The sequence below is a fragment of the Acinonyx jubatus genome, chromosome A2, assembly GCF_027475565.1.
Source record: "Acinonyx jubatus isolate Ajub_Pintada_27869175 chromosome A2, VMU_Ajub_asm_v1.0, whole genome shotgun sequence".
Taxonomy (NCBI): domain Eukaryota; kingdom Metazoa; phylum Chordata; class Mammalia; order Carnivora; family Felidae; genus Acinonyx; species Acinonyx jubatus.
The window spans coordinates 156,766,129-156,788,544 of NC_069383.1; the positions used below are offsets into that span (position 1 = coordinate 156,766,129).

The following is a 22,416-nucleotide window of genomic DNA, read 5'->3' on the forward strand; positions in this document are numbered from 1 at the left end:
CTAGAAAGCCCATAATCACATTAGGACAATTCCAGTCCATGCCCCAAATATCTGGTTTCCCACATTTTTCTTATACATCAAGATCCCTGCGGCTTTTGCAAATACTGGGTACCCCACACCAAATATTTGGTGGTCACAGCATGTCTCCCAACGTTGGGCAACCAGGCCCTCCCACAAATATTCCTAGCACCCCATCCTTGTAATAGACGTAGTTCCCGGCCATCGTCCACTTTTACCTGGGAGCAGCGTGGCCCCATTTCCCCCTACTGGCAGCACCCTTTCCTCCGGTGGGTGCGGGAAGGGGCAGCCAGCGGCAGTTGTTCCCACGCCCGCCGGAAGGCAGCCCAGTCCGGAAGCCGGCACTGCCGGCCCTTGTCCCCTTCCCTCCTCCCTCTCACCCCGCTCCCAGGGGTTGGAGGCCGAAAACAACGCGGGAAGGAGATATGGGGGTGTAGACGGGCCCGGGAGGCCCTTGCGTGCGTGCGGCCGCGCTTCTGAGTGGGCTGTAACTGGGTATCTGATGGTACAGTGACTGGGCTGCTGTGACGCGGCGTGGCGGCTCCTGTCATCCTGATCAACCCGCTCCAGGACAGGGTCGCGGGTGCCAAACTCTGGGCTGGAGAGAGCAGCGCCCCTCCCCTCAGACCTAGACCCACCCCCAAAGCAGAGCCCGCCCCTCCCTCCAGGTACAGCTAATAACCTCTAATTACTGGTCATTACCTTGCCCGCCTCGTGGGAGAGGAGCTGCCGGGGGTACTCTGGCGCCAAAGGCTACGGGCCAGGACTACCCCCACCCCCCACCCTCCCAAAGCCACTTAGAACCTCTGTTAACTCTCCTGCGACCAGGAATTGAAACAGCTCTTGCCACCTAGAGTCATGGGGAGATTTCAGCCGCCTATGTATTTAAATCGCTTAGCGCAGCGGCTGCACACTGTAGACACTCAATAAATGGTGACTGCGATTTTATTAAATACTATTGTTATCGCTTTCCTTTGAGCCCCCTCCACCGCCAAGGCGGGGTCTCAGAAAAGGCACGTTGCTTCCCCGCAGGCTGCGTTCCTGCAGTCTGCGCGCCCCCTGGTGGGCCTGGGGCACCAGGGAGGTCAGGTCCTGCGATCGGAAGCCGGAGGACCTAAGGGGTTCGGGGCTGGGGAGGGTGGTGCAGAAGCTCTGTGGAAGTGGATCCACACTGGGCAAGTGTGTCTGTACCTCACCCAAGACCTGAGTCCAGCTGATTCATCCTGCCCTCGACCTAGGATCACGCTCGTGTCCCGTTTACCCCTGAGGCAAGACTCCCAAGTGGTGACTTGGGAAGACCCCCTTTAGGAGCTCTCCTCGAAGTTCATAGAATGTGTTACGGCCTGCCCCTTCCCCGCGCAAATAAAGGCTCCGATCATAAGGTGGTTAGGGGCCAGAATTTCTTCCAGCTGAAGAGAGAGGACGTGAAAAAGCCCGTATAACAGGGTGGGATAGCTCCGCCTCACAAGCTGAGGAATTATCCTGAGGTCTCCGCTACCCTCCCCCCGCCAAAAAGAGCCAAGGAGGAGGGGTAGCGGGTCTGCGCTAGGCATATGCAAGCTTGGCCCAGACTGACCTCTAGCGGCAGGGCGGGCGCCCAAGTGCTGCCCGGATCCAAGATGGCGGAACTGGAGGTATGAACGGGCGCGGGGTGGAGACCACGTGTCTAGGGCGGGGCCTGCGCCTAGGGGGCGGGGCGGGGCGGCGCTCTAGGCCGAGCGGGAGGTCGGGGCTGCGGGTGCTCGCTGGTGGCGGATCAGAAGGCGGCTGCGGTGGCGGGGCTCCGCGGCCGAGGTCGAATCCGATCGGGAGCCATGAGCGTGGACAAGGCCGAGCTATGCGGGTCTCTGCTCACCTGGGTAGGTCGGGGGCGGGGCCAGGGCCAGGTATGCGCCCGCTCTTCTCGCCTGGGAGCCCTGGCCTTGGTTCGTTCTACCCTTCTGTTCTGGGGCTGGGAGGAGGAAAGGGCCTTCGGCCTGCAGGGCGGTTGGACTCTGGCCTGAGCACCCGCCCCTGTCACGTGGCAGGTCTGCGTGGAAAGAACAGGTGAGGCCCCGCCCCTTCGCGGCTGGGTCACGTGGGTGAGGGCACAGGTGCGCTGGCCTGGTCACGTGGGGCCTGTGGGGACCAGGTGACTCGTGGTTCTGCCCTGGCCCGGTGGCGCGGGGTTTGTTGACCAGAAGTGAAGTGAGGCCACGCCCCCTCCAGTCCCAGGTGAGCTGTGGCCACTCCTCCGCGGAGCTGGTTTGCGAAAGCCGTAGAGCAGTCCCCGCCAACCGTGTGAGGTTCCCGCTGACCGGGAAAGTCAGCGAAAGAGGAGTGGTTCGATTTTTCCCAGGCCCTAACTGCCCATTGCCCTTTCCTCTTCCTCCCCAGTTGCAGACGTTCCATGTCCCGTCCCCCTGTACCAGCCCCCAGGACCTGAGCAGTGGCCTCGCCATAGCCTATGTGCTAAACCAGATGTGAGTGGGGCTGAGGGGGAGGGTCCCGAAAGGGTCCCCCAGCAGCTCATCCCACCTTCTCGCCCCCAGAGATCCTTCCTGGTTCAACGAGACGTGGCTCCAGGGCATCTCAGAGGACCCGGGTCCCAACTGGAGGCTGAAGGTGACAGGTGGACTCAAGACTGGGGGACAGACTGGTGAAGAGATCATCAGGGAAGGCTAAGCTAGACATGTCCTGGGTGATGGGTCAGCCAGACACACGTCCTGGGTGATGCACAGACAACTTGGCCAGGAAGAGAGACAGATGTCTGGTGACCAGCCAACTCTCTTCTTTCATGCTCCTATGGAGCAGGCCTGGGTGTGCCGCAAGGAATGACACAGACAAAAACCTGCACACACGAACATAAACTTCCAGTGGCAATAAGTTCTATGAAGACCATAAAAGCTGGGCCGTGAGAGAGGGCAACTGGGTGGGTGGTTGGCCCTGATGGGCTGATCTCCATGTGAAATTTGGAGGAACAGGGTTCCAGGCACCGGGAACAGCCAGTGCAAGGTTGGGAAGAAGCCTGGTGTATCGAGGAAAGGCAGGGAGGTCAGAATAGAAAACAAGGGGGGCAGAAATGGTGGATGAGGTCATCAGGAGCGGGGCAGGCTGGGGCAGGGAGATGGATTCTATTTTAAGTGCTACGCAAAGTCAAGGAAGGATTTTAGCAGAGAGGAAAGACAACCTGGCTTGGGATTTAACAAAGCTCCCCCTGGCTGCTTGGAGAGGAATGCAGAGTAGGCAGCGAGAGTGGAAATGGAGACCCGGTTGGTGCAATAATCCAAGTGAGAGATGAAAATGGCTAGGGCCAGAAGGTGGCAGGGCAGGTGGTGAGACGTGATTGGATTCTGGGGACATGTGAACAAGAAAGGCAGGCCACTAGACAGGTCGCCCCTAGGAGGGAGGACAGAGGATGGTACCAAACAGGGATGAAATGACCAGGAATTGGGAAGTGAGGCAGAGAAAAAAAGGCTGGGGCCGACAGATTCAGAGTGGGGGCTGCTCGGCTCCTTCTGGGGGGCTCTGGGACCCTGGACACAACTCCTTGCACCTCCCTAGGTTAGCAATCTGAAGACAATCTTACAGAGCCTATTGGAGTACTCCCAGGATGTGAGTAACCATAAACAGAATTTAGGAGCTGGGGTTGGGTTGGGAGGAGATGGGTGTTGGTGAGCCCCAATGCCCCCTATTCGCACCCCTACCCCCCTGTCCTCAGGTCCTGGGGCATCCTGTTTTGGAGCAGCACCTTCCAGACGTGAGCCTCATTGGCGAGTTCTCTGACCCAGAAGAGCTTGGCAAGCTGCTTCAGCTGGTGCTTGGCTGTGCCATCAGCTGCGAGAAAAAGCAGGGTACGGGGGGGGGGGGTGGTTAGAGGATCCCCAGGGGAAAACCTGAGAAAATCCTCCTCATCCCGTACCCCCACGTTTCAGTCTTCCCCACCTTGATCCCCAGAGCACATCCAGAGAATCATGACGCTGGAGGAATCAGTTCAGCATGTGGTGATGGAAGCCATCCAGGAGGTAAGTGGGGGTGCCCAGTGTGGCAAGGAGCTTCAGGGGAGGAGACATCAGGGCAGAGGCAACTGGGCATGGGCTCTGCCCTGGTAAGTTCTGGGCTCTTCCTGGAACTCAGTTGGCCAGATGCCCCTGTCTCAGGTGTCTGCCAGCTCGAAGTCACCATTTAGCACCCTCAAAGGACCCAGCCTCCCTGCTGGATACACTGCGGGAGGGCAGCCTCTAGATAGGGGTTATTGGGGAGAACTGGCTTTGGGCGCAGGAGGATTGAGAGGTCCGGAGGCTGGATTGTAGAAGCTTTAAAGGCCACACTCAGAGGGCCCAGCTCATCTCACTGTCCTCCCACCTTGCTCCAGCTGATGACCAAAGACACCCCCGACTCCCTGTCACCAGAAACATATGGGAATTTTGATAACCAGGTAAGAGGCGGGGGACCTTGTTAAAGGCCCAAATCCATCACTGATTCTCAGGGCTGCCTAAGGAGGAGGAACTTGTCCTTACGTGTGTAAACCACCTCGATCTCTCAGGGTCCTAGCCTGTTCTCTTGCCAGGTCACCAGTGTCCCCACATCACCTTTCCTTGAGTCCCCTGGGGTCCGAGCCCTCCCTTGGATCTTGAGAGTTTCTTGGCTCCTTTCTGCCACTAGAGACGCCAGCGTCCCTTCCCCCAGTCTCCTCCCGTGGACTCCTGACTTCCTTGCCCCTCCCCGCTCCCCCCCCCCCACCCCTCCCCAGTCCCGAAGGTACTACTTCCTGAGTGAGGAGGCTGATGAGGGGGATGAGCTGCGGCAGCACTGTCTGGACCTGGAGCGGCAGGTGAGGTTGAGGCTGGCGGAGAGGGAGCGCGGGTTGCTTGCCTCCTTCCCTTCCAAACTCCAGCTCATCTGCGCCTCCTGCTGGCAGCTGGTGCTCCTGTCCGAGGAGAAGCAGAGCCTGGCACAGGAGAACGCGGTGCTTCGGGAACGGGTGGGCCGGCCAGAGGGTGAGGGTGCCACTGGCCTCACTGCTAAGAAGCTGTTGCTGCTGCAGTCCCAGCTGGAGCAGCTGCAGGAGGAGAACTTCAGGTGCGGCGAGCCGGGGTTTGGGCCCCAGGCCAGGGGATTGGCGTGGGCCCAGTCCCCTCGAGTGCCCCCTCCTTCCCTACCCCTCCAGGCTGGAGAACGGCAGGGAAGATGAGCGTCTGCACTGTGCCGAGCTGGAGCGGGAGGTCTCTGAGCTGCAGCAGCGGAACCAGGCACTGACCAGTCTGGCCCAGGAGGCGCAGGCCCTGAAGGATGAGATGGACGAGCTGCGGTGAGTGGTGGGGCCCTGGGTCCCCCCTGCCTACTGTCGTTGCCGCAGCGTCCCTCTGATGCCATAGTACCTCAAAACCCCCCAAATGCCCGGTGAACCCTCCCAGTGTCCCCTAGACTCCACAGTGATGGTGCAGTGGGCGGAGTTTTGAGCTGGGCCTGGGGGTGGGGGGGGTGGGGAGGGGGAAACCAGGCAAGGGCAAGGCCGCAGGAGCAGGTTAGAACATTCATAAAGGATGAACTCCCCCACCCCAGTTCTTGCCCTTTCTGCATCTTGCTTTCCCACAGTCTTGAATGTTCTAACCTGCCCTGTAGCCCCGCCCTTGCCTGGCTCCACCCCCAGGCCCAGCTCTTGAACCCCACCACACCATCCTGGATTCCACCAGGTCCTCTGGGTGCCACCAAGATCCCTGCTTCTATGGTGCCCCCCAGGACCTCATAGTGTGCCCTTTTGAGCCCACGTTATATTCCCCAGACATTGTAGCATCCCCATGACCCCAGCTACCAGCCCCCCGCCCCTGCTCCAGTGCTGGCCAGGGGCCATCACGCCCCAGGATCCCGTTGTGCCCTCCAGGACCCCAAATGCGATAACTTTGCCACCCCCTTCTTCACCCATCTGTGCCCCTCATGATAGGACATTTCCTTCTCGTGACTCCACAGCACGCCTGCAATCCCACAGCACTTGGTGGGTGCCCCCAACACCCACTCCCTTGACTTCACTGTGTCTTCTGTAACCTCTAAAGGCTCTCCTGTGACCCCCAGCACCCCTGTAATGTTAGAGTGTCTAGAGAATCCCTGCTGCATCTTAAAGGACCACATAGTGCTCTGCCCTGAAGGACCTCACCGCGCCTTCATTTGATCCCATAGCCACCTCATAACCTCAAAGTGTCCTTGAGGGCTCCTCAGAGCCTCTGGGCCCCATCATTCCCCCTGTAACGCCTCAGTCATTCTATTCACTCCCGCCCCTGAGGAACCCTGATTATGACCCTGGGCTAACAATTGATACTTAGGGCTCCCTCTGCGCCCCCTAAAGACCCCTCCCCCCCCCAAAAAAAAACACCAGGCCCTGGCTGGCTCCTGACCCTCATGATCCACCACCTTGAACCCCTACATCCCCAGGTGACATGACACCTTCCCCTACCCGGGGGGGGGGGGGGGGGGGGGGGAGGGGTGGTCCTCAGATCCAAGCTGAACCTTGACCGCAGACCCAGGCCTCCTCTCCCGACTTGCCTCCTCCCCCAGGCAGTCCTCTGAGCGTGCCGGGCAGCTGGAGGCCACGCTGAGCAGCTGCCGGCGCCGCCTGGGTGAGCTGCGGGAGCTGAGGCGGCAGGTGCGGCAGCTGGAGGAGCGTAACGCGGGCCATGCCGAGCGCACGCGGCAGCTGGAGGACGAGCTACGCCGGGCCGGCTCACTGCGTGCCCAGCTCGAGGCACAGCGACGACAGGTGCGGCAGGGATCAGGGCAGAGCCCGGAGGGCGTGGTGCTCTAGGCCGCTGGACCCCTCGCCCCTTTCGCTTTGGTGGGCCCTCAGCGTGGTGCTGAGCCCGTAGCCTCCCCCCTCGTTTATATGTAGGTAACGCCCTTCAGGCAGGCCAGCTCCTCCCTAGGCTTGTAAGCCCCGCCCCTCCAAGTTCGCTGGGTCTGGTCCCGCGGGGCCCGATGCCTTCACCTTGTATTCAGTCCCTGCCCCTCCTCCAAACCCCGCTTTCTCACCCCTCCTCGGTGTTCAGGTTCAGGAACTTCAGGGCCAGCGACAGGAGGAGGCCATGAAGGCCGAGAAGTGGCTATTCGAGTGTCGAAACCTGGAGGAAAAGTATGAGTTGGTGACAAAGGAGAAGGAGGTGAGGCTGAAGTCCCGCGTCCAAGCCCCACCCTGTCCATCTTAGCATAGCCCAATCCCCAGGAAGCCAACCCTGCCTCAAGTGGCGTCTTGCACCCCGTCCCTCCAGCGGCTGCTGGCAGAGCGGGACTCCCTGCGGGAGGCCAATGAGGAGCTGCGCTGCGCCCAGCTGCAGCCTCGGGGGCTGACCCAGGCCGGTGAGTTGGAGGCCTGTCATTCCAAGGGCCTGGGGCACGGGTAGCCTTAGGTGCCGTTAGGGCAGACAGAAAAGGCGTCCCAGGCCTTGTCCAGGCCGGGGGCAGATCTAGGCCACCTTGGAGACAGGCTGGAACGGAGAGAAATGGCAGGGGCCGTCCCCGGGGATCAGGGCAAACTCGGGGCAAGCATCACCGCCCGCTGTCAGGTTGAGGGGTGAGGCTTATGTTAACCCAGTCTTTTGGTCGAACTTGAGTCCTCAAAGATGACTCTTGGAAAGTGAACCCTAGGGATGGGGGCAGGAGCTGTGCAGCAACCTGAAGACATTTCTCACACTCTCCAGACCCTTCGCTGGATCCCACCTCACCAGCTGTGGAAAACTTGGCAGCAGAGATCCTACCTGCGGAGCTGAGGTATCCTGGGGTCGCTCCAAGGTCTAGCTGCACCCAGAGCTCACCCTCAGCTCCGCCCCCAGTGCAGGCACCTACTACTAGCCTGGCCTGCTGTGTTGGGTTCCCAAGTCCTCCCCTGGCTCCTAGGCCCACTCACTCCTAATTCTGCCCTTATTTGGCGGGAGCTCTAGCCCTATTGCCTAGAGGCAAGCCCTCTAGCCCCAGCTTGCCTCTCCGGGATCCATCCTCACTGCACAAATTAGGTCCAACCCATCTGGCTCCACCCACCGAAAAAAAAGCCTACCCTCAGCCCTGCTCACCGTCGGACTCTGCCCCCAGGGCATAGCCCTGTCCTCAGTGTAGACCCTGTTAGGTGCAGTGCCCTCTGTCCTGCCCCGATGAACTCCCCCACCCCAGTTCTTCCCCTTTCTGCGTCTTGCTTTCCCCGCAGTCTTGCTTTTAGGAAGGTTCTAACCTGCTCCTGTAGCCCCGCCCTCGCCTGGCTCCACCCCCAGGCCCAGCTCAAAACCCCGCCCATTTTGGTTCCCCAGCGCTCTGCCCACCCACGCCTAGGCCGGGTCCCCAGTACTCTGACCCTTCCCTAGGATCTAACGGGGCTCTTCCCCGGGGCTCTGTCCCTCTGCTAGCCCTGTCCGCCCAGTCTCCCCGCCAGAGCCCCGGCAGGCCTGCGGGCTGACCTGTCTCCAGCCCTGCTCACTCCCCGGTCGGCAGGGAGACGCTCCTGCGGCTTCAGCTGGAGAACAAGCAGCTGTGCCAGCAGGAGGCGGCCTACCGGGAGCGGCAGGAGGAGCTGCAGCGCCACCTGGAGGAGGCCAACCGCGCGCGCCACGGGCTGGAGACGCAGCTGCGGTGAGGACCCCCGGGGGGGGGGTCCGCGTGGAGGGGGCGTGGGGTGCGGGGCGGAGGGCGGGCGCAGGCACTGAGCGGCCCCGCACTCCTGCAGGCTGAACCAGCAGCAGCTGTTGGAGCTGCGGGCCCAGGTGGAGGACTTACAGAAGGCCTTGCAAGAGCAGGGGGGCAAGACGGAGGATGTGAGTGCCCACCTCCTCCCTGCCTGGCCCTCCCTCGTGCCCCCCAGTAACCCTCCTCTCTCTCCTCCCTGCTGCTCGATGCCCCCTGCAGTCCATCGTAAGTACCGTGGGCCCAGGGTGGCACCCTCTACCCTCACCCCAAGATGGAGTTGGGACGCCTGGACCCCCCATTCACCCAGTGCCTGTTCTCTCCCCCAGTCCACCCTACTGAAGAGGAAGCTGGAGGAGCATCTGTGAGTCCCAGAGGGAGGGCACTCGGGTGGGAGGAAAGTCTGGGGCACAGGTGCGGGGGACACTGGGTGTCTTATGAGGAGAAGCAGTAAGCCAAAACATAGAAGGTTCAGATCAAGTAGGGTCTCATGAGCCAAGGGAAGGAGTAAGAACTGTTTCGGGGGAACAATGGGGAGCCATGGAGGGAATTTCAGTAAGGTAGCATGACCAAATGACAGTTGCCTTTTACTTTTTCATTTCATTTTATTTTAATGTTTATTTATTTTGAGAGAGAGAGAGAGAGAGACAGAGAATGAGCAGGGGAAGGGCAGAGAGAGAGGGAGACACAGAATCCGAAGCAGGCTCCAGGCTCTGAGCTGTCAGCACAGAGCCCGACGTGGGGCTCGAACTCACAAACTGTGAGATCATGACCTGAGCGAAGTTGGGCGCTCAACCGACTGAGTCACCCAGGTGCCCCCTTTTTGCACAAAAAAAAAAAAAAAAAAGAAAGAAAGAACCTAAACTGGGGGCTCCTGACTGGCTCAGTTGGTAGGGTATGTGACTCCTGATCTCAGGGTCATGGGTTCGAGCCTCACATTGAGTGCAGAGATTAGTAAAAATTAAAGTAAAATTAAAAACTGTTTTGGGGTAGGGCGCCTGGGTGGCTCATTGGATTAGACATGCAACTTAGGCTCAGGTCATCATCTCACAGTTCATGAGTTTGAGCCCCATGTCCGGCTCTATGCTGACAGCTCAGAGACAGGAGCCTGCTTCAGGTTCTGTGTCTCTGTGTCTCCCTCTCTCTCTGCTCCTCCCCTGCTCATGCTCTGTGTCAAAATTAAATAAACATTAAAAAAAATTTTAATAAAAAAATATTTTGGGGTGCCTGGGTGGCCCAGTTGGTTAAGCACCCAACTCGATTTTGGCTCAGGTCATGATCTCACAATGATGAGATTAAGCCCCACATTGGGCTCTCCACTGACAACACAGAGCCTGCTTGGGGTTTTCTCTCTCCCTCTCTCTCTGCATCTCTCTCTTTCAAAATAAATAAATAAACTTTGAAAAATTAAAAAAAACTACCTTAAGTAGCTATTACACTCATACCTTAAAAACCAAAATATAGGGTGCCTGGGTGGCTCAATTGGTTAAGCATCTGACTTCGGCTCAGGCCACGACCTCATAGTTCATGAGTTTGAGCCCTACATCGGGCTTTGCACTGACAGTGCAGAGCCTGCTTGGGATTCTCTCTCCCTCTCTCTCTGCCCCTATCCTGCTTGCTCGCTTGCTCTCTGTCTCTCAAAACAAATTTTATTAAAAATAGATATATAGAGATCTATATACTGAGCAATATAGAGAGAAGGGGTATACCTCTTAGTCCCCCCATTGACTCAGTTTCCACCCCACCCCCATTCATATTAGTTTATTCCAACAATCCTTACAAAGTTTTTTAAGCACATGCAAATGAATATGAATATACATTTTTATTCTGATTCCTTAGTTACGTGAAAGGTAACAGGCTATCTGCTAGTCTGCACTTGGCTTCTCCTCCTTAAGAAGACGGCTGGGGAACGTCGCCATATGAATCGGTTTTTGTTGCCTTTGTCAACTGGGGGTCCATGGGGAAATTGGGCCTTCCAGAAAATGACTTGTGTGACCCATCTCAGTTCCACCAAGGATGGAGTGTAGCCTGCGCCCACCGGGAGCACGGAAAAAGTTATTTCCTTACAGAGGATGGATATATGGAAACATTAGGGCTTGATTCACCTGTAAAATTCCAATCCAGAAGCGCTGGCCTGTAGCCTTTTTTTGCGAAGGGCCTCACGTGTTTAAGTCATCCTAGGTATCTGCGACTGCCAACAGTGCAGCAGAGTAAAACCTTGCACACGCCTCATTTCGCTTGTGTGCGAATTTATCACGAAAGTGGAAATGGTGGCTCAGAGGGCACGTGCCTTGGTAACCTGAGACATAGCCCAGGTTTCTCTATTAGGTCTTTCTACTATGTTCCATATCCAGTGCACGATAATAATAATAATAATAATAATAATAATAATAATAATCATCTCACTGGCAGGGGGCGTTATCAGATCCTTCGGCTTTTGCAGCATGCAGCAGAACTGTAGTTTTTTTACCTGGCGTTTCTTTTGGTCGGAAGACATTTGCCTGCTAGAAAGATCCCTGGCTGCTGGGTGGAGAAAGGAATTGAGATTGAGTGCAGAAGAGGCCGGCGAGGGGTGATGGTGCCCGTGCCAGTAGGCGGGCCGGGGCACGGAGAGAAGTGGACACACGGTGGGGCTGGCCCAGGGGCCACCGGACTAGGGGGTGGGGAAGGTTGTGACTCCAGCGGCTGAGCAGATGGTGGGACCAGGGCACGCGGCTTGTGTGCTCGGGGCGTGGGGCACACAGAGGGATCTCTGCAGCCGGGCAGGCACGTGTTGGCCGGCTGGGTAGGCTGTGGCCACCGGTGGGAGGAGGGAAGGGGGCCCGGAGGTCAGCCTGCGGCTCCCCTTCCTCCGTCCGCAGGCAGAAGCTGCATGAGGCAGATCTGGAGCTGCAGCGGAAGCGAGAGTATATTGAGGAGCTGGAGCCCCCCGCTGACAGCAGCAGTGAGTGGGCCTCAGCGGCTGCGTGGGTGGGGGGGTGGGGTGCCAAGCTTGGCCGGGAGCTGAGGGGTCACCTTGCCCCCCCCCCCCCCCCCAGCAGCCCGGCGTATCGAGGAGCTGCAGCACAGCCTGCAGAAGAAGGACGCAGACCTGCGGGCCATGGAGGAGCGGTACCGTCGCTACGTGGACAAGGCGCGCACGGTGAGGACACTGGGTGCTCCGTGGGCCTCCTGCCGAGGCTGTTGTGCCTCCCGCCAGTGTGCACCCCTGTGCCCTCCACTTCCGCCCTTGTCACACCCCATCGTATCACAGACTCCTGCACCACCGCCATGAGCCGTCACCCTGAACACGGCCCAACACATCCAGGGGCCTGAAAGGCCAAGGTCACCCTGGCTGTGTCTTCCCCGACCCCTAGGTCATACAGACCCTGGAACCCAAACAGCGGCCACCCGGAGGGGCACCCCCAGAACTTCACACCCTGAGGACGCAGCTCCGGGAGCGGGACGTCCGCATCCGACACCTGGAGGTGGGTGTCCTCATCCCTTCTCGCTGTCGCTGCCCACCCTGCCCGCCCCCCACCCCCACCCCAGCATATCCGGGCCCTTGACTCTTGCCTGTTTGGCAGATGGACTTTGAGAAGAGTCGAAGCCAGCGGGAGCAGGAAGAAAAGCTGCTCATCAGTGCCTGGTACAATATGGTGAGTGCTCGTCCCCACGGCCGGAGTACTAGGGTGTGCCGTGGGCTCACTCGACCCCAACCGTGCCCCCTTCCTCCCTCCAGGGCATGGCTCTGCAGCAGCGAGCTGGGGAGGAGCGGGCACCTGCCCATGCCCAGTCATTTCTGGCACAGCAGCGGCTGGCCACCAACACTCGCCGTGGCCCGCTGGGACGTCTAGCATCCCTGAACATGCGTTCCACTGACAAACACTGATGGACCTCAGGATCCTGCTCCTGCCCAGCCAGTCAGGGCTCAGCGCCCCCTGGGTCCCCTCACCTCACACGGGGCCCAGCATCGGGAAGGCCTCAGTCAGCTGCTTGAGAGTCTGGAGGTCATGACTTCTGCCCTTTGTTCCCTCAGCCGGGGCAAGAGTGCAGGATAGGGCAGGAGGCAGGGATAGGCCTGTTCTTTTTAGCAATGTGATTCTTATCCTTAATTTTCAACCTGGGGTTAATGAGATGCCAGGGGAGAGAGTGATTTTATATTTGAGAAGACAAATAATAAACATTTTCAATCTGCCCTGGCCGGACTCTGGGCACTGAGGGGAGGGAGAGAAGATGGGCCAAGGACTCAAATCATTGCTTTTAGAAAGGCCTGGCTTGTGTTCTTCCTAAAGCACGCGTGACGGATAGTACACACGGGGAGGTGAGAGTCATGTTTGTGTCTGTGTAACTGCAGGTGTGGTAGTTTTTCAGGAAGCTTCGGACAAAAGTCCCTGCCTTATGAAGCTGTCGTTTCTAATGAAGGGAGACAGACAATAAACAAAATAGATGAAGGGAAAGTTTGATGTGAAGAGTGCCGCAGAGAAAAATACAGCAGACAGAAGTGATGGGATGGAGGATGTGGATTTGGGAGGTGGTGGTTTTAAGTAGAAGTCCCACAGAAGAGGCCTTACCAAGGAAGTGAGATAATTTAAGTAGAGACCTAAAGGAGGTGAGAGAGGGGCCATGTAGGTATCTGGGAAAGAATGACTCAGGTAGAGGGAACAGCACATGCATGAGGCTCTGAGATGAGGCCTTGCTTGGTGAGAAGGCCAGTGTGGAGTGAATGAGGGAAAGGGAAAAGATGTGAGGGCAGGGAGGACTTTAGCTTTTATTCTAAGGGAGATGGGAGCCATGGAGGAGTCTAAGGGAAGGAGGGACATTACGTGACTCAGGTGTTCACAGGGTCTCGGGCTGCTGTGGAAGAAACAGCCTGGGGGGTGCGGGTTAGGGCCAGAGCTGGGAGACCAGGGCAGAGAGATCAGTGGTCCAGGTGGGTAGGTGGGTGACACTGGGGGCTCTGGCTAAGGAGGGGGTCCTAGAAGAATGGGAAATGGTTGGATTGTGGATACAGTTGGAAGGTGGAGCTGATAGGATTTGCTGCGGGGTTGACGGGTGGGGGGAGTAAGAGAAAGACTTGAAGAGGGCTCTTTTTTAATGTTTATTTTTGAAAGAGAGAGCATGAGTGGGGAAGGGGCAGAGAGAGAGAGGGGAACACAGGATCAGAAGTGGGTTCCACACTGACGGCAGAGAGCCCAATACTGGGCTCAAACTCTCGAACCATGAGATCCTGGTCTAAGCCGAAGTTGGACACTCAACCGATAGAGCCACCCAGGTGCCCCATGACTGGAGTTCTAAATTCAGGGGTCATCAGCATAGGACTGAATTAAGACCTGGGCTCTGAAGGGATATCTGAGAATGCAGGGACTTGGGGCAGAGGTGGCCTGGGGAATCATAAAACAGGAGTGGCAAGAAGGCTGTGGTCTTAGGACTGCCTGGTACATTAATGAATGAGTAAAGGCATGGACACTGATGGGAGCATTTCGAGGGCAGGGGGTGATCAAAGAATCTGGAAGAATTCTCAACTCTTATTTAGCCTAATACCTGGCAGGAAAAGTCAGGCTAATAATGTTTGGCCAAAAACCACTAACATTTTATTGAGCACCTATTATACACCAACACTTTGAAGCCATCATTTCATTTCATCCCCATAACTCAATGAGGTAGGCACTCACATCTCCATTTTAAGGAAAGAATAAAGGCAGGGCACGCTGATCGAGGCCTCTCAGGCAGGGGAGGGAGGGAAGCAGAACTGGGGGGAAGGATGAACTGTTCAAATAAGCTGGCCCAGTGCCTGGCCCACACGAGGCATTCCAAAACCTAGGGTCAGAGGTGAAGACTGGCGCGCAGGAAGCGGGAACCCGTCAAAGTCGGATAGGTGGAGTCCACATGTGGCTTACGCAGACCCAGACTGCTGCCTGCGTGCCCTGTCGGGGTTTGTGTCCCTGTCCTTGGGGATCCAGTGCCTGCGGATCTCAGGCTAGACTCTCCTCCTCCTCGCCAATGGGGCTGGGCAGCCAGGGTGGAGCCGGTCCCCGGGGCGCCGGCATAGGCACAGTGGTGAAGGGCTCGGCGGGCCCGGGGATGGGCAGTTCCGGGCCAGGGGGGAACTCCGACTCCGGCTCCCGCAAGCCGGTGTCGAGCAGCGGGTCCCCGCAACCGCATTCCGGGGCCGCGCCGTCGGGGGCGCCTGCGCACGCGCAGCTGGCGGCCGTGGACGTTTCCGACACGCAGCTGTTCTTGCGGCGCAGCAAGGACAGGCGCCGGCCCAGCAGGCCTCCTGCGGCCATGCCCGCACCTACCGGCAGGAGGCGCTGCAAAAAGTCACCATGTGCCTCGCCCAGCGGCGCGTCCACGCCGTCCAGCCTTTGGAACTGCATGTCCTCTTTGGCCAGCCTGTCGAACAGTGGATCAGCGTTGCCACCTCGCTCCTCTCCTGCACTGACAAAGCTGAGACGCGGGCACGCTGCTCTTCCTGCCTCCACCCACCCCTTCGTCGCACTTATCCCCAAAAGACCTCGGCCCTGTACCAGAGCGCCTGGTTTTAGCCTCTGGCTTTGGTTAAGCTCGAATTTAGGTCTTAAAGCCTCAGTTGTGACTGCCGCGTCTCTGGCCCAGCCTCTGGCCGCCAGTCCAGTCCTCATAGACCTTAGCCCTTAGCTCGGCCCCCAATTAGTGGCGGGGTCCCAGACCTTGACCCAATTCCCTGCCTCCTACCCCCATCCTAGTCCTCACAGACTTTAGGTCTTAGCCCCGAATCTCCAAGCTTAGCCTTTAGCCCTGTCCTGGCATCCCAGAGCCCCTTCGATCAGATCCTCCCCGCAGAGCCATAGGCCCCGCCTCCAAGAGGCCCCCCACCCGTCCAGCTGGCTCACGTGATATCAAAGGTGGAGCCCTGGAAGGAGGGCTGTTGCAGCAGGAACGCGGTGGCTGCAGTATAGGGGGCTCGAGCCTCGGCTGCGTCCCAGTACAAATCCTTCTCCAGCATGGCCAGGTCGTCGTACATCTCGTCCACGGCCAGCATTGACACCTGTGGGCGCCGACATGCGGGGGCAAAGCGCGGGCACCTCCGGGTGGACCCCTCTCCCCGCCCCCAGGATGCGTTAGGACTGTGGTGACCAAAGAAAGAAGGCCGGTTCAGGGTCCGGGCCGGGGTAAATCTTGGCGAGGGTGGGGCCAGGGTTCCTGTGGGAACTCGGGATGGACGCAACCGAGTCTTACCTGGAAGTTGCGGTCGATCAGAAAGTTGGTCTCAAAGTCATCGTCGTCCTCACCGAAAGGATTGATGAGCTGCTCGGCTACCTGAAGGGGGAGGGGGGTAGCTAGGCAGAGTCCTGAGAACCCTGCCTGTCCCACCCTGGGAGTCCCTCCCTCAGGGCCACCCGACCCCACCCCACCTTGAGCCAGCCGGCATAGAAGAAGAACTGTAGCAGGGTGAAGATGGGGACGCACAGGTCCAGGTTGTGACCCTGGTAGCCCTGAGCCGGGTCCAGGAACTGGCGACCGATGAGGCAGGCCAGGAAGTAGCTGTACACAGCGATGGTCACCACCTGGGGGCGGGGCGGGTTACCAGGTCAGGGTTCTCCCAGTCTCAGGAGGGCTTGGAGAGACCAGGACTAGGGTGGGACATCACTGACACGGGGTCTTAGCTGGTCCTGTTTCGCCGTGAGACCAGTGGGTCAGGGCCTCTGATGCCAGATTTAAACGGTGGCACGGTGGGGTTACCTGGGTATAGACAAGGGGTACGCTGATCCAGTCGTAGTGAAAGAGCATCCCACACTTGCCCCGAAACACAGTCAGCTCCTGGGTGCAGATACAAGTCGTGAGAGGGCCTGAATTGCGAGCTCACACTTGGGGATCAGGTGTGGGTACTCGGGATGGAGGTGAGTGATTACCTGGTGGCATGTGGGTGGGGGCTTCAGGTCTCCAGGGGGAACATTTAAATTTTTAGCTTTTTTGTGAGGCTTTTTTTCTTTCTTGAAGTTTATTTATTTTGAGAGGCAGAGAGTGCAAGCAGGGGAGGGGCGGGGGGAGAGAGAGAATGCCAAGCAGGCTCCACGCTCTCAGCACAGAGCCCGACGTGGGGCTCAGACTCACAAACTGAGATCGTGACCTGAGCGGAAATCACGAGTCCACGATTAACCCACTGTGCCACCCAGGCGTCCCTCCAGGGACAGACATTTAATGGTGACGTTACATCTGGGGTAGGGGGCACTATGTGCCTAGGATTCGGCCCCCTAGAGATAAGTGTGCACCTGGGGGCTGCTTGGTAAGGGTGATGGGAATCTGCCTCACGGGTGGTGCGTGGCAGGTCGGCATCTGACACAATTCCAGGGAGGTACAATTTCCCTGGAAGTTTCTATGGGTGACCTCCCGGCGGGCCCACCTCCAGCAGCAGTTTAAGGGCGCTGTTGTCGCGGATGCGGCCCTCGCGCCGGGCCTGCGCAGCCAGGTTGGAGAACCAGACGCAGGGCACCCAGTACTTGTTGTAGGACGAGTTCAGGTTCTCGAATTTCTTGCGCTCCTCGCGGGTCATAAACCCTGAAGCGGGGGGACGTCCGGGGTTACTCGCCCCGCCTCCCGTCCTGGCCCCGCCCCCGGCCCGCCCCGCCCCCGCTTCGGGCAGGAGCCTCACCCGCCTCCACCACGTGGTCTATGGTGGGGAAGCGCTTGAAGACCGCGGTGCTGACCGAGCGCAGGATAAGCACGGCTGAGAGCCCGGCGTAGCGCATGAGCGTGCGCCGGTAGAGGCGGCCTCGCTCGTCGCGGCCGTGCACTGTGCCTGCCACCACGCACATGAGCGCGTCGGGCAGCGGCATGCATAGGTACTGGTTCCACCAGCGGTGCACCACCAGCGTCACATAGAAACCTGCGGGACAGCCGGGAATGGGGGGGCTCAGTGGGGATACTCGAGCCGGGTCGTGGGAAGAGGGATGATAGGGGGGTCTGCATCAGAGACACCAGGAAGGCTCATCACCAGACCTTGAGGGGCCACCCGGGTTGGGAACTCGGGGGTCAAGCCCTGAGTTTAGAGGGTCTGGAGCAGGCTGGGTCCTCCCGGCCACTTGATTGTCACCTGGGACATGGGATTGGGATCTCAGTATGGAGGTGGGGACACATGCCTCTGTCAGGGGCACATAGGTCGTCGCTCTGGCCACAGGGAGCCACTTGGTTGGGAGCATGGGGACCTGAAAACGGGAGGCTGGGGCCACGTTAAGTTACTGACTTGTCAGAGGAATGTCCTCCAGGCTGGAGTTGAGAGGATGAGTCATATGGGGTCACTGTGGGGAGGGGGGTCCCTAGGGCCCAGGACATGTAGGGAGCCACTAGTAGTCTCATGCAGACACAGGGGGGAGACCCTGAGATGACCAGGGATAAGCCTATGGGTGACACGGAACTCTAATGGCTTACTGTGACCAGGTGACATCCAAGGTCTCTGGAATTGGGGCCACACCTGGCATGAAAGATGCAGAAATGGGGAGGTTTGAAGGGTTAGAGGGGGGCCCCAGAGGAATAGGAAGGGGGGGTCTCCCAAAGGCTTGGGAATGGGTTTCTCAGTATTAGGGGAATGGGGAACTCAGGAGCGAACGCACCCAGCACGAAAGAGACCGGGATGAGACTGGCATACTGGTCACAGTAAATGACGAGCTTCTCGAAGTAGCGCTTCTGCTCTTCAGTCAGCACGAAGCTGCGAGGGAGGGGGGCACGGGGTCACAGGCGAGCCTCCCTCCGGGGACCACCCAAGGCCCCTCCCTAGTCCCCTCTGGCTGGCACTCCCCCCCCACCCCCACCCCAGGACCACCTCACCGATAGGCGGCACTCAGCGCCATGTAGAGCCCGAGGAAACAGAGCAGCTCGCGCCACAGAAGTTTGTAGATGCTCCCGCGCCACAGCAGCAACAACTTCGAGAAGCCGCCGAAGCGCGCGTTCGCCACGCGGGCTGTGTACGTGACGGTCATTGCGGCGCCAGGCCGGTCGCGCGGGAGGAGAGGGGGGGCCGGACCCGACCCCAGGCTGTGGGCGGAGGAACGGGGGCCCCAGGAGGGGGCCGGGGGGCTGCGGGCAGGGGCAGAGAGGTGCCGGCTGGCTCAGTTTGGCGTCCCCTCTTACAGGCACCCCAGCCTCCTCTTCCTCCCTCAAGCGTTGCGTCCCTTGTCCAGGTTTCTGGGCTCTTCCCAGGCCTGCTCAGACCTGCCCTAGCCCTCAGTCATCCCCAAGCCCCTTCTCGCAGACGCTCTTCCCGGGACCACTGGTCCCAGAGCCTTGCGTCTACTCCTCAGGGGCCCTCTCCCTCCATCCTCCACCCACAAGACCCTTGGGTCCACCGCGCAGCCTCAGCAACCCTCTGTGCGATCCCGTATCCCTTACCTGAGCTCCGTCTACAGCCTTCCCCACTCCGAGCCTCCGGCACCTCGGTTTCTAGAGTCTTAGGACTCCAGCTCTTCAGCAGCCTGGACCTCCTCCCTCAGGTCCCACCTCTGCCGCCTCTCCACGCTTCTACAGCCCCCGGTCTCAGCCCATCTTCCACACTCGCACTCCCTTTTGAAGCCCTTGGAAGCCCGATCCTCCAGCCTCCAGCAGGACCCCAGGTCCTGTCCCCCTGGGCCCTCTGCCTCAGGCTGGTCTCTCCCCTGCACAGCTCCCCCAGCCTATCCACTCCCCACTTAATTGCCCTGGCTCTGCCCCTTCACCCCTCTTCTGGACCCATCTTGACCTTTCATCTGTCCATGCCCCTCCAGCCTTCCGAGCCCTCAACTCCCCACCCCGAGGAGGCCAATGGAGACCCATCTGTCCTCAGGGTCCTCTGCTCCCCCAGGCCTCCGCCCTTCTCACCTGGTGGTGGGTGCAGGGACAAACAGGGCCAGGGACAGACTGGGCGGAAGGCTTCAGCGTTAGGTGGGCTGAGGCCAGACCCTGGGGAGAGGGGGCTGGGGAGTGGGCGTGGGCAGCCCCTCCCTGGCCCGCCCCCCCTTGGCTGCAGCCTCAGAACTTTGTTTGGAGAAGCGGAGCCAGTTTGTGACCTGGGGCAGGGGGGAGCAATCCGCCCTGTCCTCCCTTGCTCCTCCCTGTCTCTCTCCCAGTCAGTCACTGGCAGGTCCAAGGGATCTTGGACCTAAGCTGGGGGAGGGGGCAGGGCCTGTCTCCTTCCCAGTTCCAGAAAGAGACACACACACACTGCTCAGTGAGGCTGTGTCATCCCACAGTCACTTGTAATCACACACCGTCACAAAGATGCATATAGAAACACACACCATAGACTCAGACCCGAGTTTAGTTTAACACAGCCTCCCACGACCACGGTAAGCCAGAGGGCTGTCAGTACACATTATCACAAAGACTTACAAAGTCACGCAAGACACTTAGCTCCACCCGTGCCCACACCCGTGCCCAACACTCAAATATAGGCAGATGGGCCCTAACCCAGCTGGCTGTCAGCTCTCGGGGACCCACATGGTACTCCAAACAGCCACTCAGGAGCACATGGGCGGGGACCTGGGACCCTGCATTCCCTCCTGATCCCCCCCCCCCCCCGCCATGTAACAAAGACACATGCAAGGTCACACAACCGCTAAGCAGACACCCCACAATGCCTTCACAAACACACAATCACACACACACAGGAGGTAGCACACATTTATTCCCGGTCTCTCCTGCGCCAAGACAGACCCGTGTTCACATGCCAGATACAGGAACACCTGCCCTCAACATAGTGGGACATAGTCCTGGGTCAGAACAGGGTCCTAAACACACCCATACAACAGAGACCCCTCCCCAACAGTCCCACAGACCCTTCTATCTCGCTGGGGTCAGGCCCATAACCCCCTCCCCCCCCATCCCCCACCCCCCCCCCCCGCCGTGAAATTCATCTGCATTTGCACATCAATGCATAGGACACTCTCTCCCCAGTGCTCCCTCGCTGTATTGTGTAAGCATCCCCACCCATACACACACCCCAGGTCTCAGATACTCAGTATTGCCATGAACACACAAGCTTAGGGATGCAAAACCTTGTCCCTGAATGTTGCACAGACGCAGACAGATGTTCCGCCTTCACAGACGTCTACGAAGGGGGTACTCCCAGCCTGACACAAATAGCCCTTATCCCCAACATCAAACTCGTAGCCCAGCGTGGAAGGGTTCCTACCCCGAGGGGCACCCTTGAAGGCCCTCAAATTCACCATGTGCCCTAGGAGTGAGGATGGCCCGTTGCAGCCCCGCCCTGAAGCCTTGCCAGCCGGGACACTGTGTTCCCAGACTGGCAGATGTCTGCCCTGCCCCAGGTAATTAGGAACTGGCCCGGGCTGGTCACCCTCAGACCCAAATCTCTGCCATCCAGCTGCCGGACAGCCTGTAAAAGGGGGCGAGGGGGTGGTGTTGCCAGCTTCAGGGCCTGGGGAAGGTATGGGCTTCAAGTTGACGGTTGGTTCCTGACCAGAGGCCCCCACTTCCTAGGATGCATCCTCACCCGCACTACAGCTAGCCCCCAACCTGTGCTCATCCCCCTACTCCCAGCTCACACGTGTCTCCACACACTTCTGACTGCTGGACCCCCGCTGGATCCGGGGCAGGTTGCCCAGGCTAGCTCACATGCTTAATACTTGTAACAGCAAAGAATAACAAACACTCCCTGGCGGCTACGTGCCTGGTGCTGTTGCAAAGACGTTACCTACTTCGTCTCATGGAGTCCTTACAAGCAGGACTATGAAATTGGTGCTTTTGGTATTTCTACATCCAGATAGGGAAACTGAGGCTCAGAGGACACATGCTCATTCGTGGCATGGCTGATATTTGAACTCAGGCAGTTTGACTTGGAGCCCGGGGTCTCTGTCACAGGCTGCACCACCGTGTTTGTTTACAAAGGCCACCAGAACCTGTCCACGCCTGCCTGCACACACCCAGTGGAATAGTGTAGGGGGGACACGTCTAGGCTTGTGACTGGGTTTCCCTTACACAAACACCCTGGCTCACCCATGGTCTGGGTGTGCAGTCTAAACACCACTTCCTGACTCATGCATGTCCTCAAGCACCCCCTTTCTGTCCCCTCTAACCAGCTCTGGCTTGGAACTTGCAAATAAATGGTCAGCATCACAACCAGTCTTGGGTCTGTCAACTGGGGAGGACATCGGCTGTCCAGGCAGTGGCAGAGGGAGCATGAAAGGATGTAAGGGACCCCGCTAACTGCCTTCCAAGCTGTTGTGAGAACTCTCCCAGGGTCTGGTGAATTCTGCCGTGACCCTGAACGGCCACCCTTTATGTCTCCGTTTTAGGGATAAGGAGCTCAAACTGCAGGAAGCATGTTACCTATAACTCAGCGAGGCTGCTCTTGAGACACACAGGACTTCAGGGGCTCACCTGGCCTGAGTCCTCTGCCATCCCGTCCCCTAATTAGCTCCCCTGTTGCAGCTCTGTGCAGCTTCGGTGGCAGAGGGAGCAGCAGTTGGGGGGTGGAGACTGTTAATCCTCAGTCTGGCAGGCCTAGCCTCTGCCCAGGGCTCCCACTAATTCCCAAACCAAACAGCAGGCAGTGCTGGGCCCGTGCCGGCCTAATCCGCTCCCCACCAGCCTGGGGCTGGCGAAGGGGCCTCCCCGTTCCCACGCTCTGAACCTCAAAGGAAGTAGGCAGATGCTCCTCTTCTATTACAGGTTTTAGAGCCCCAGCAGGGACACCGCTATCCATAGAGTTAGAAGTGTCCCTATCCATAGAGTTAGAAGAGGACACCCCCTTGCCGAAGATACCCTCCTTCCAAAATGGCCATCATAAACATACATCTCTATCAGATC

The 22,416-nt window shown here is 58.8% G+C and overlaps 2 protein-coding genes and 1 long non-coding RNA gene across 20 annotated transcripts; 2 read left to right on the forward strand and 1 right to left on the reverse strand.

Moving 5' to 3' along the window:
* The first annotated feature begins 1,710 nt into the window (after positions 1-1,710).
* Positions 1,711-12,832, forward strand: HOOK2 (hook microtubule tethering protein 2). 18 transcript variants are annotated; one of them, XM_027050529.1, is made up of 22 exons: positions 1,714-1,877; positions 2,395-2,480; positions 2,550-2,622; positions 3,562-3,612; positions 3,719-3,851; positions 3,955-4,022; positions 4,373-4,435; positions 4,751-4,831; positions 4,919-5,079; positions 5,168-5,308; positions 6,550-6,751; positions 7,038-7,148; positions 7,257-7,344; positions 7,686-7,755; positions 8,443-8,604; positions 8,699-8,786; positions 8,985-9,019; positions 11,517-11,599; positions 11,694-11,797; positions 12,012-12,122; positions 12,222-12,293; positions 12,377-12,832. In XM_027050529.1, exons 1-22 carry the CDS (start codon positions 1,833-1,835, stop codon positions 12,524-12,526), a joined length of 2,178 nt encoding a protein of 725 aa, XP_026906330.1. In that variant the 5' UTR covers positions 1,714-1,832; the 3' UTR covers positions 12,527-12,832. The 18 variants fall into 18 exon arrangements, 9 of the variants coding, with proteins under 9 accessions (XP_026906324.1, XP_053075797.1, XP_026906330.1 ...); XM_053219824.1 differs by having other exon boundaries at positions 11,697-11,797; XM_027050531.2 differs by having other exon boundaries at positions 1,715-1,877; positions 8,467-8,604.
* Positions 9,026-9,857, forward strand: LOC128314948 (uncharacterized). The gene is made up of 2 exons (XR_008297260.1): positions 9,026-9,467; positions 9,694-9,857. It is a non-coding gene; the product is annotated as an uncharacterized LOC128314948 (long non-coding RNA).
* An 878-nt stretch (positions 12,833-13,710) lies between the features above and the next one.
* On the reverse strand, positions 13,711-20,407 carry BEST2 (bestrophin 2). The gene is made up of 9 exons (XM_053219831.1): positions 18,442-20,407; positions 18,228-18,322; positions 17,270-17,503; positions 17,021-17,175; positions 16,360-16,437; positions 16,032-16,184; positions 15,856-15,936; positions 15,510-15,664; positions 13,711-15,030 (listed from the first exon to the last, which is right to left on the reverse strand). The coding sequence occupies exons 1-9, from the start codon at positions 18,591-18,593 to the stop codon at positions 14,610-14,612; spliced, it is 1,524 nt and encodes a 507-aa protein (XP_053075806.1). The 5' UTR covers positions 18,594-20,407; the 3' UTR covers positions 13,711-14,609.
* Positions 20,408-22,416: the final 2,009 nt, after the last annotated feature.

Coding starts and splice junctions, on each gene's coding strand:
- HOOK2 (XM_027050523.1), top strand. CDS start 1,833: ATGAGCGTGGACAAGGCCGAGCTATGCGGGTCTCTGCTCACCTGG. Junction 4,436..4,750: donor ATGGGAATTTTGATAACCAG/GTAAGAGGCGGG, acceptor ACCCCTCCCCAG/TCCCGAAGGTACTACTTCCT. Junction 11,600..11,693: donor GCCCCCCGCTGACAGCAGCA/GTGAGTGGGCCT, acceptor CCCCCCCCCCAG/CAGCCCGGCGTATCGAGGAG.
- BEST2 (XM_053219831.1), bottom strand. CDS start 18,593: ATGACCGTCACGTACACAGCCCGCGTGGCGAACGCGCGCTTCGGCGGC. Junction 18,323..18,441: donor GCGCTGAGTGCCGCCTATCG/GTGAGGTGGTCC, acceptor CCTCCCTCGCAG/CTTCGTGCTGACTGAAGAGC. Junction 15,031..15,509: donor GGCTCCACCTTTGATATCAC/GTGAGCCAGCTG, acceptor ACTGTTCGACAG/GCTGGCCAAAGAGGACATGC.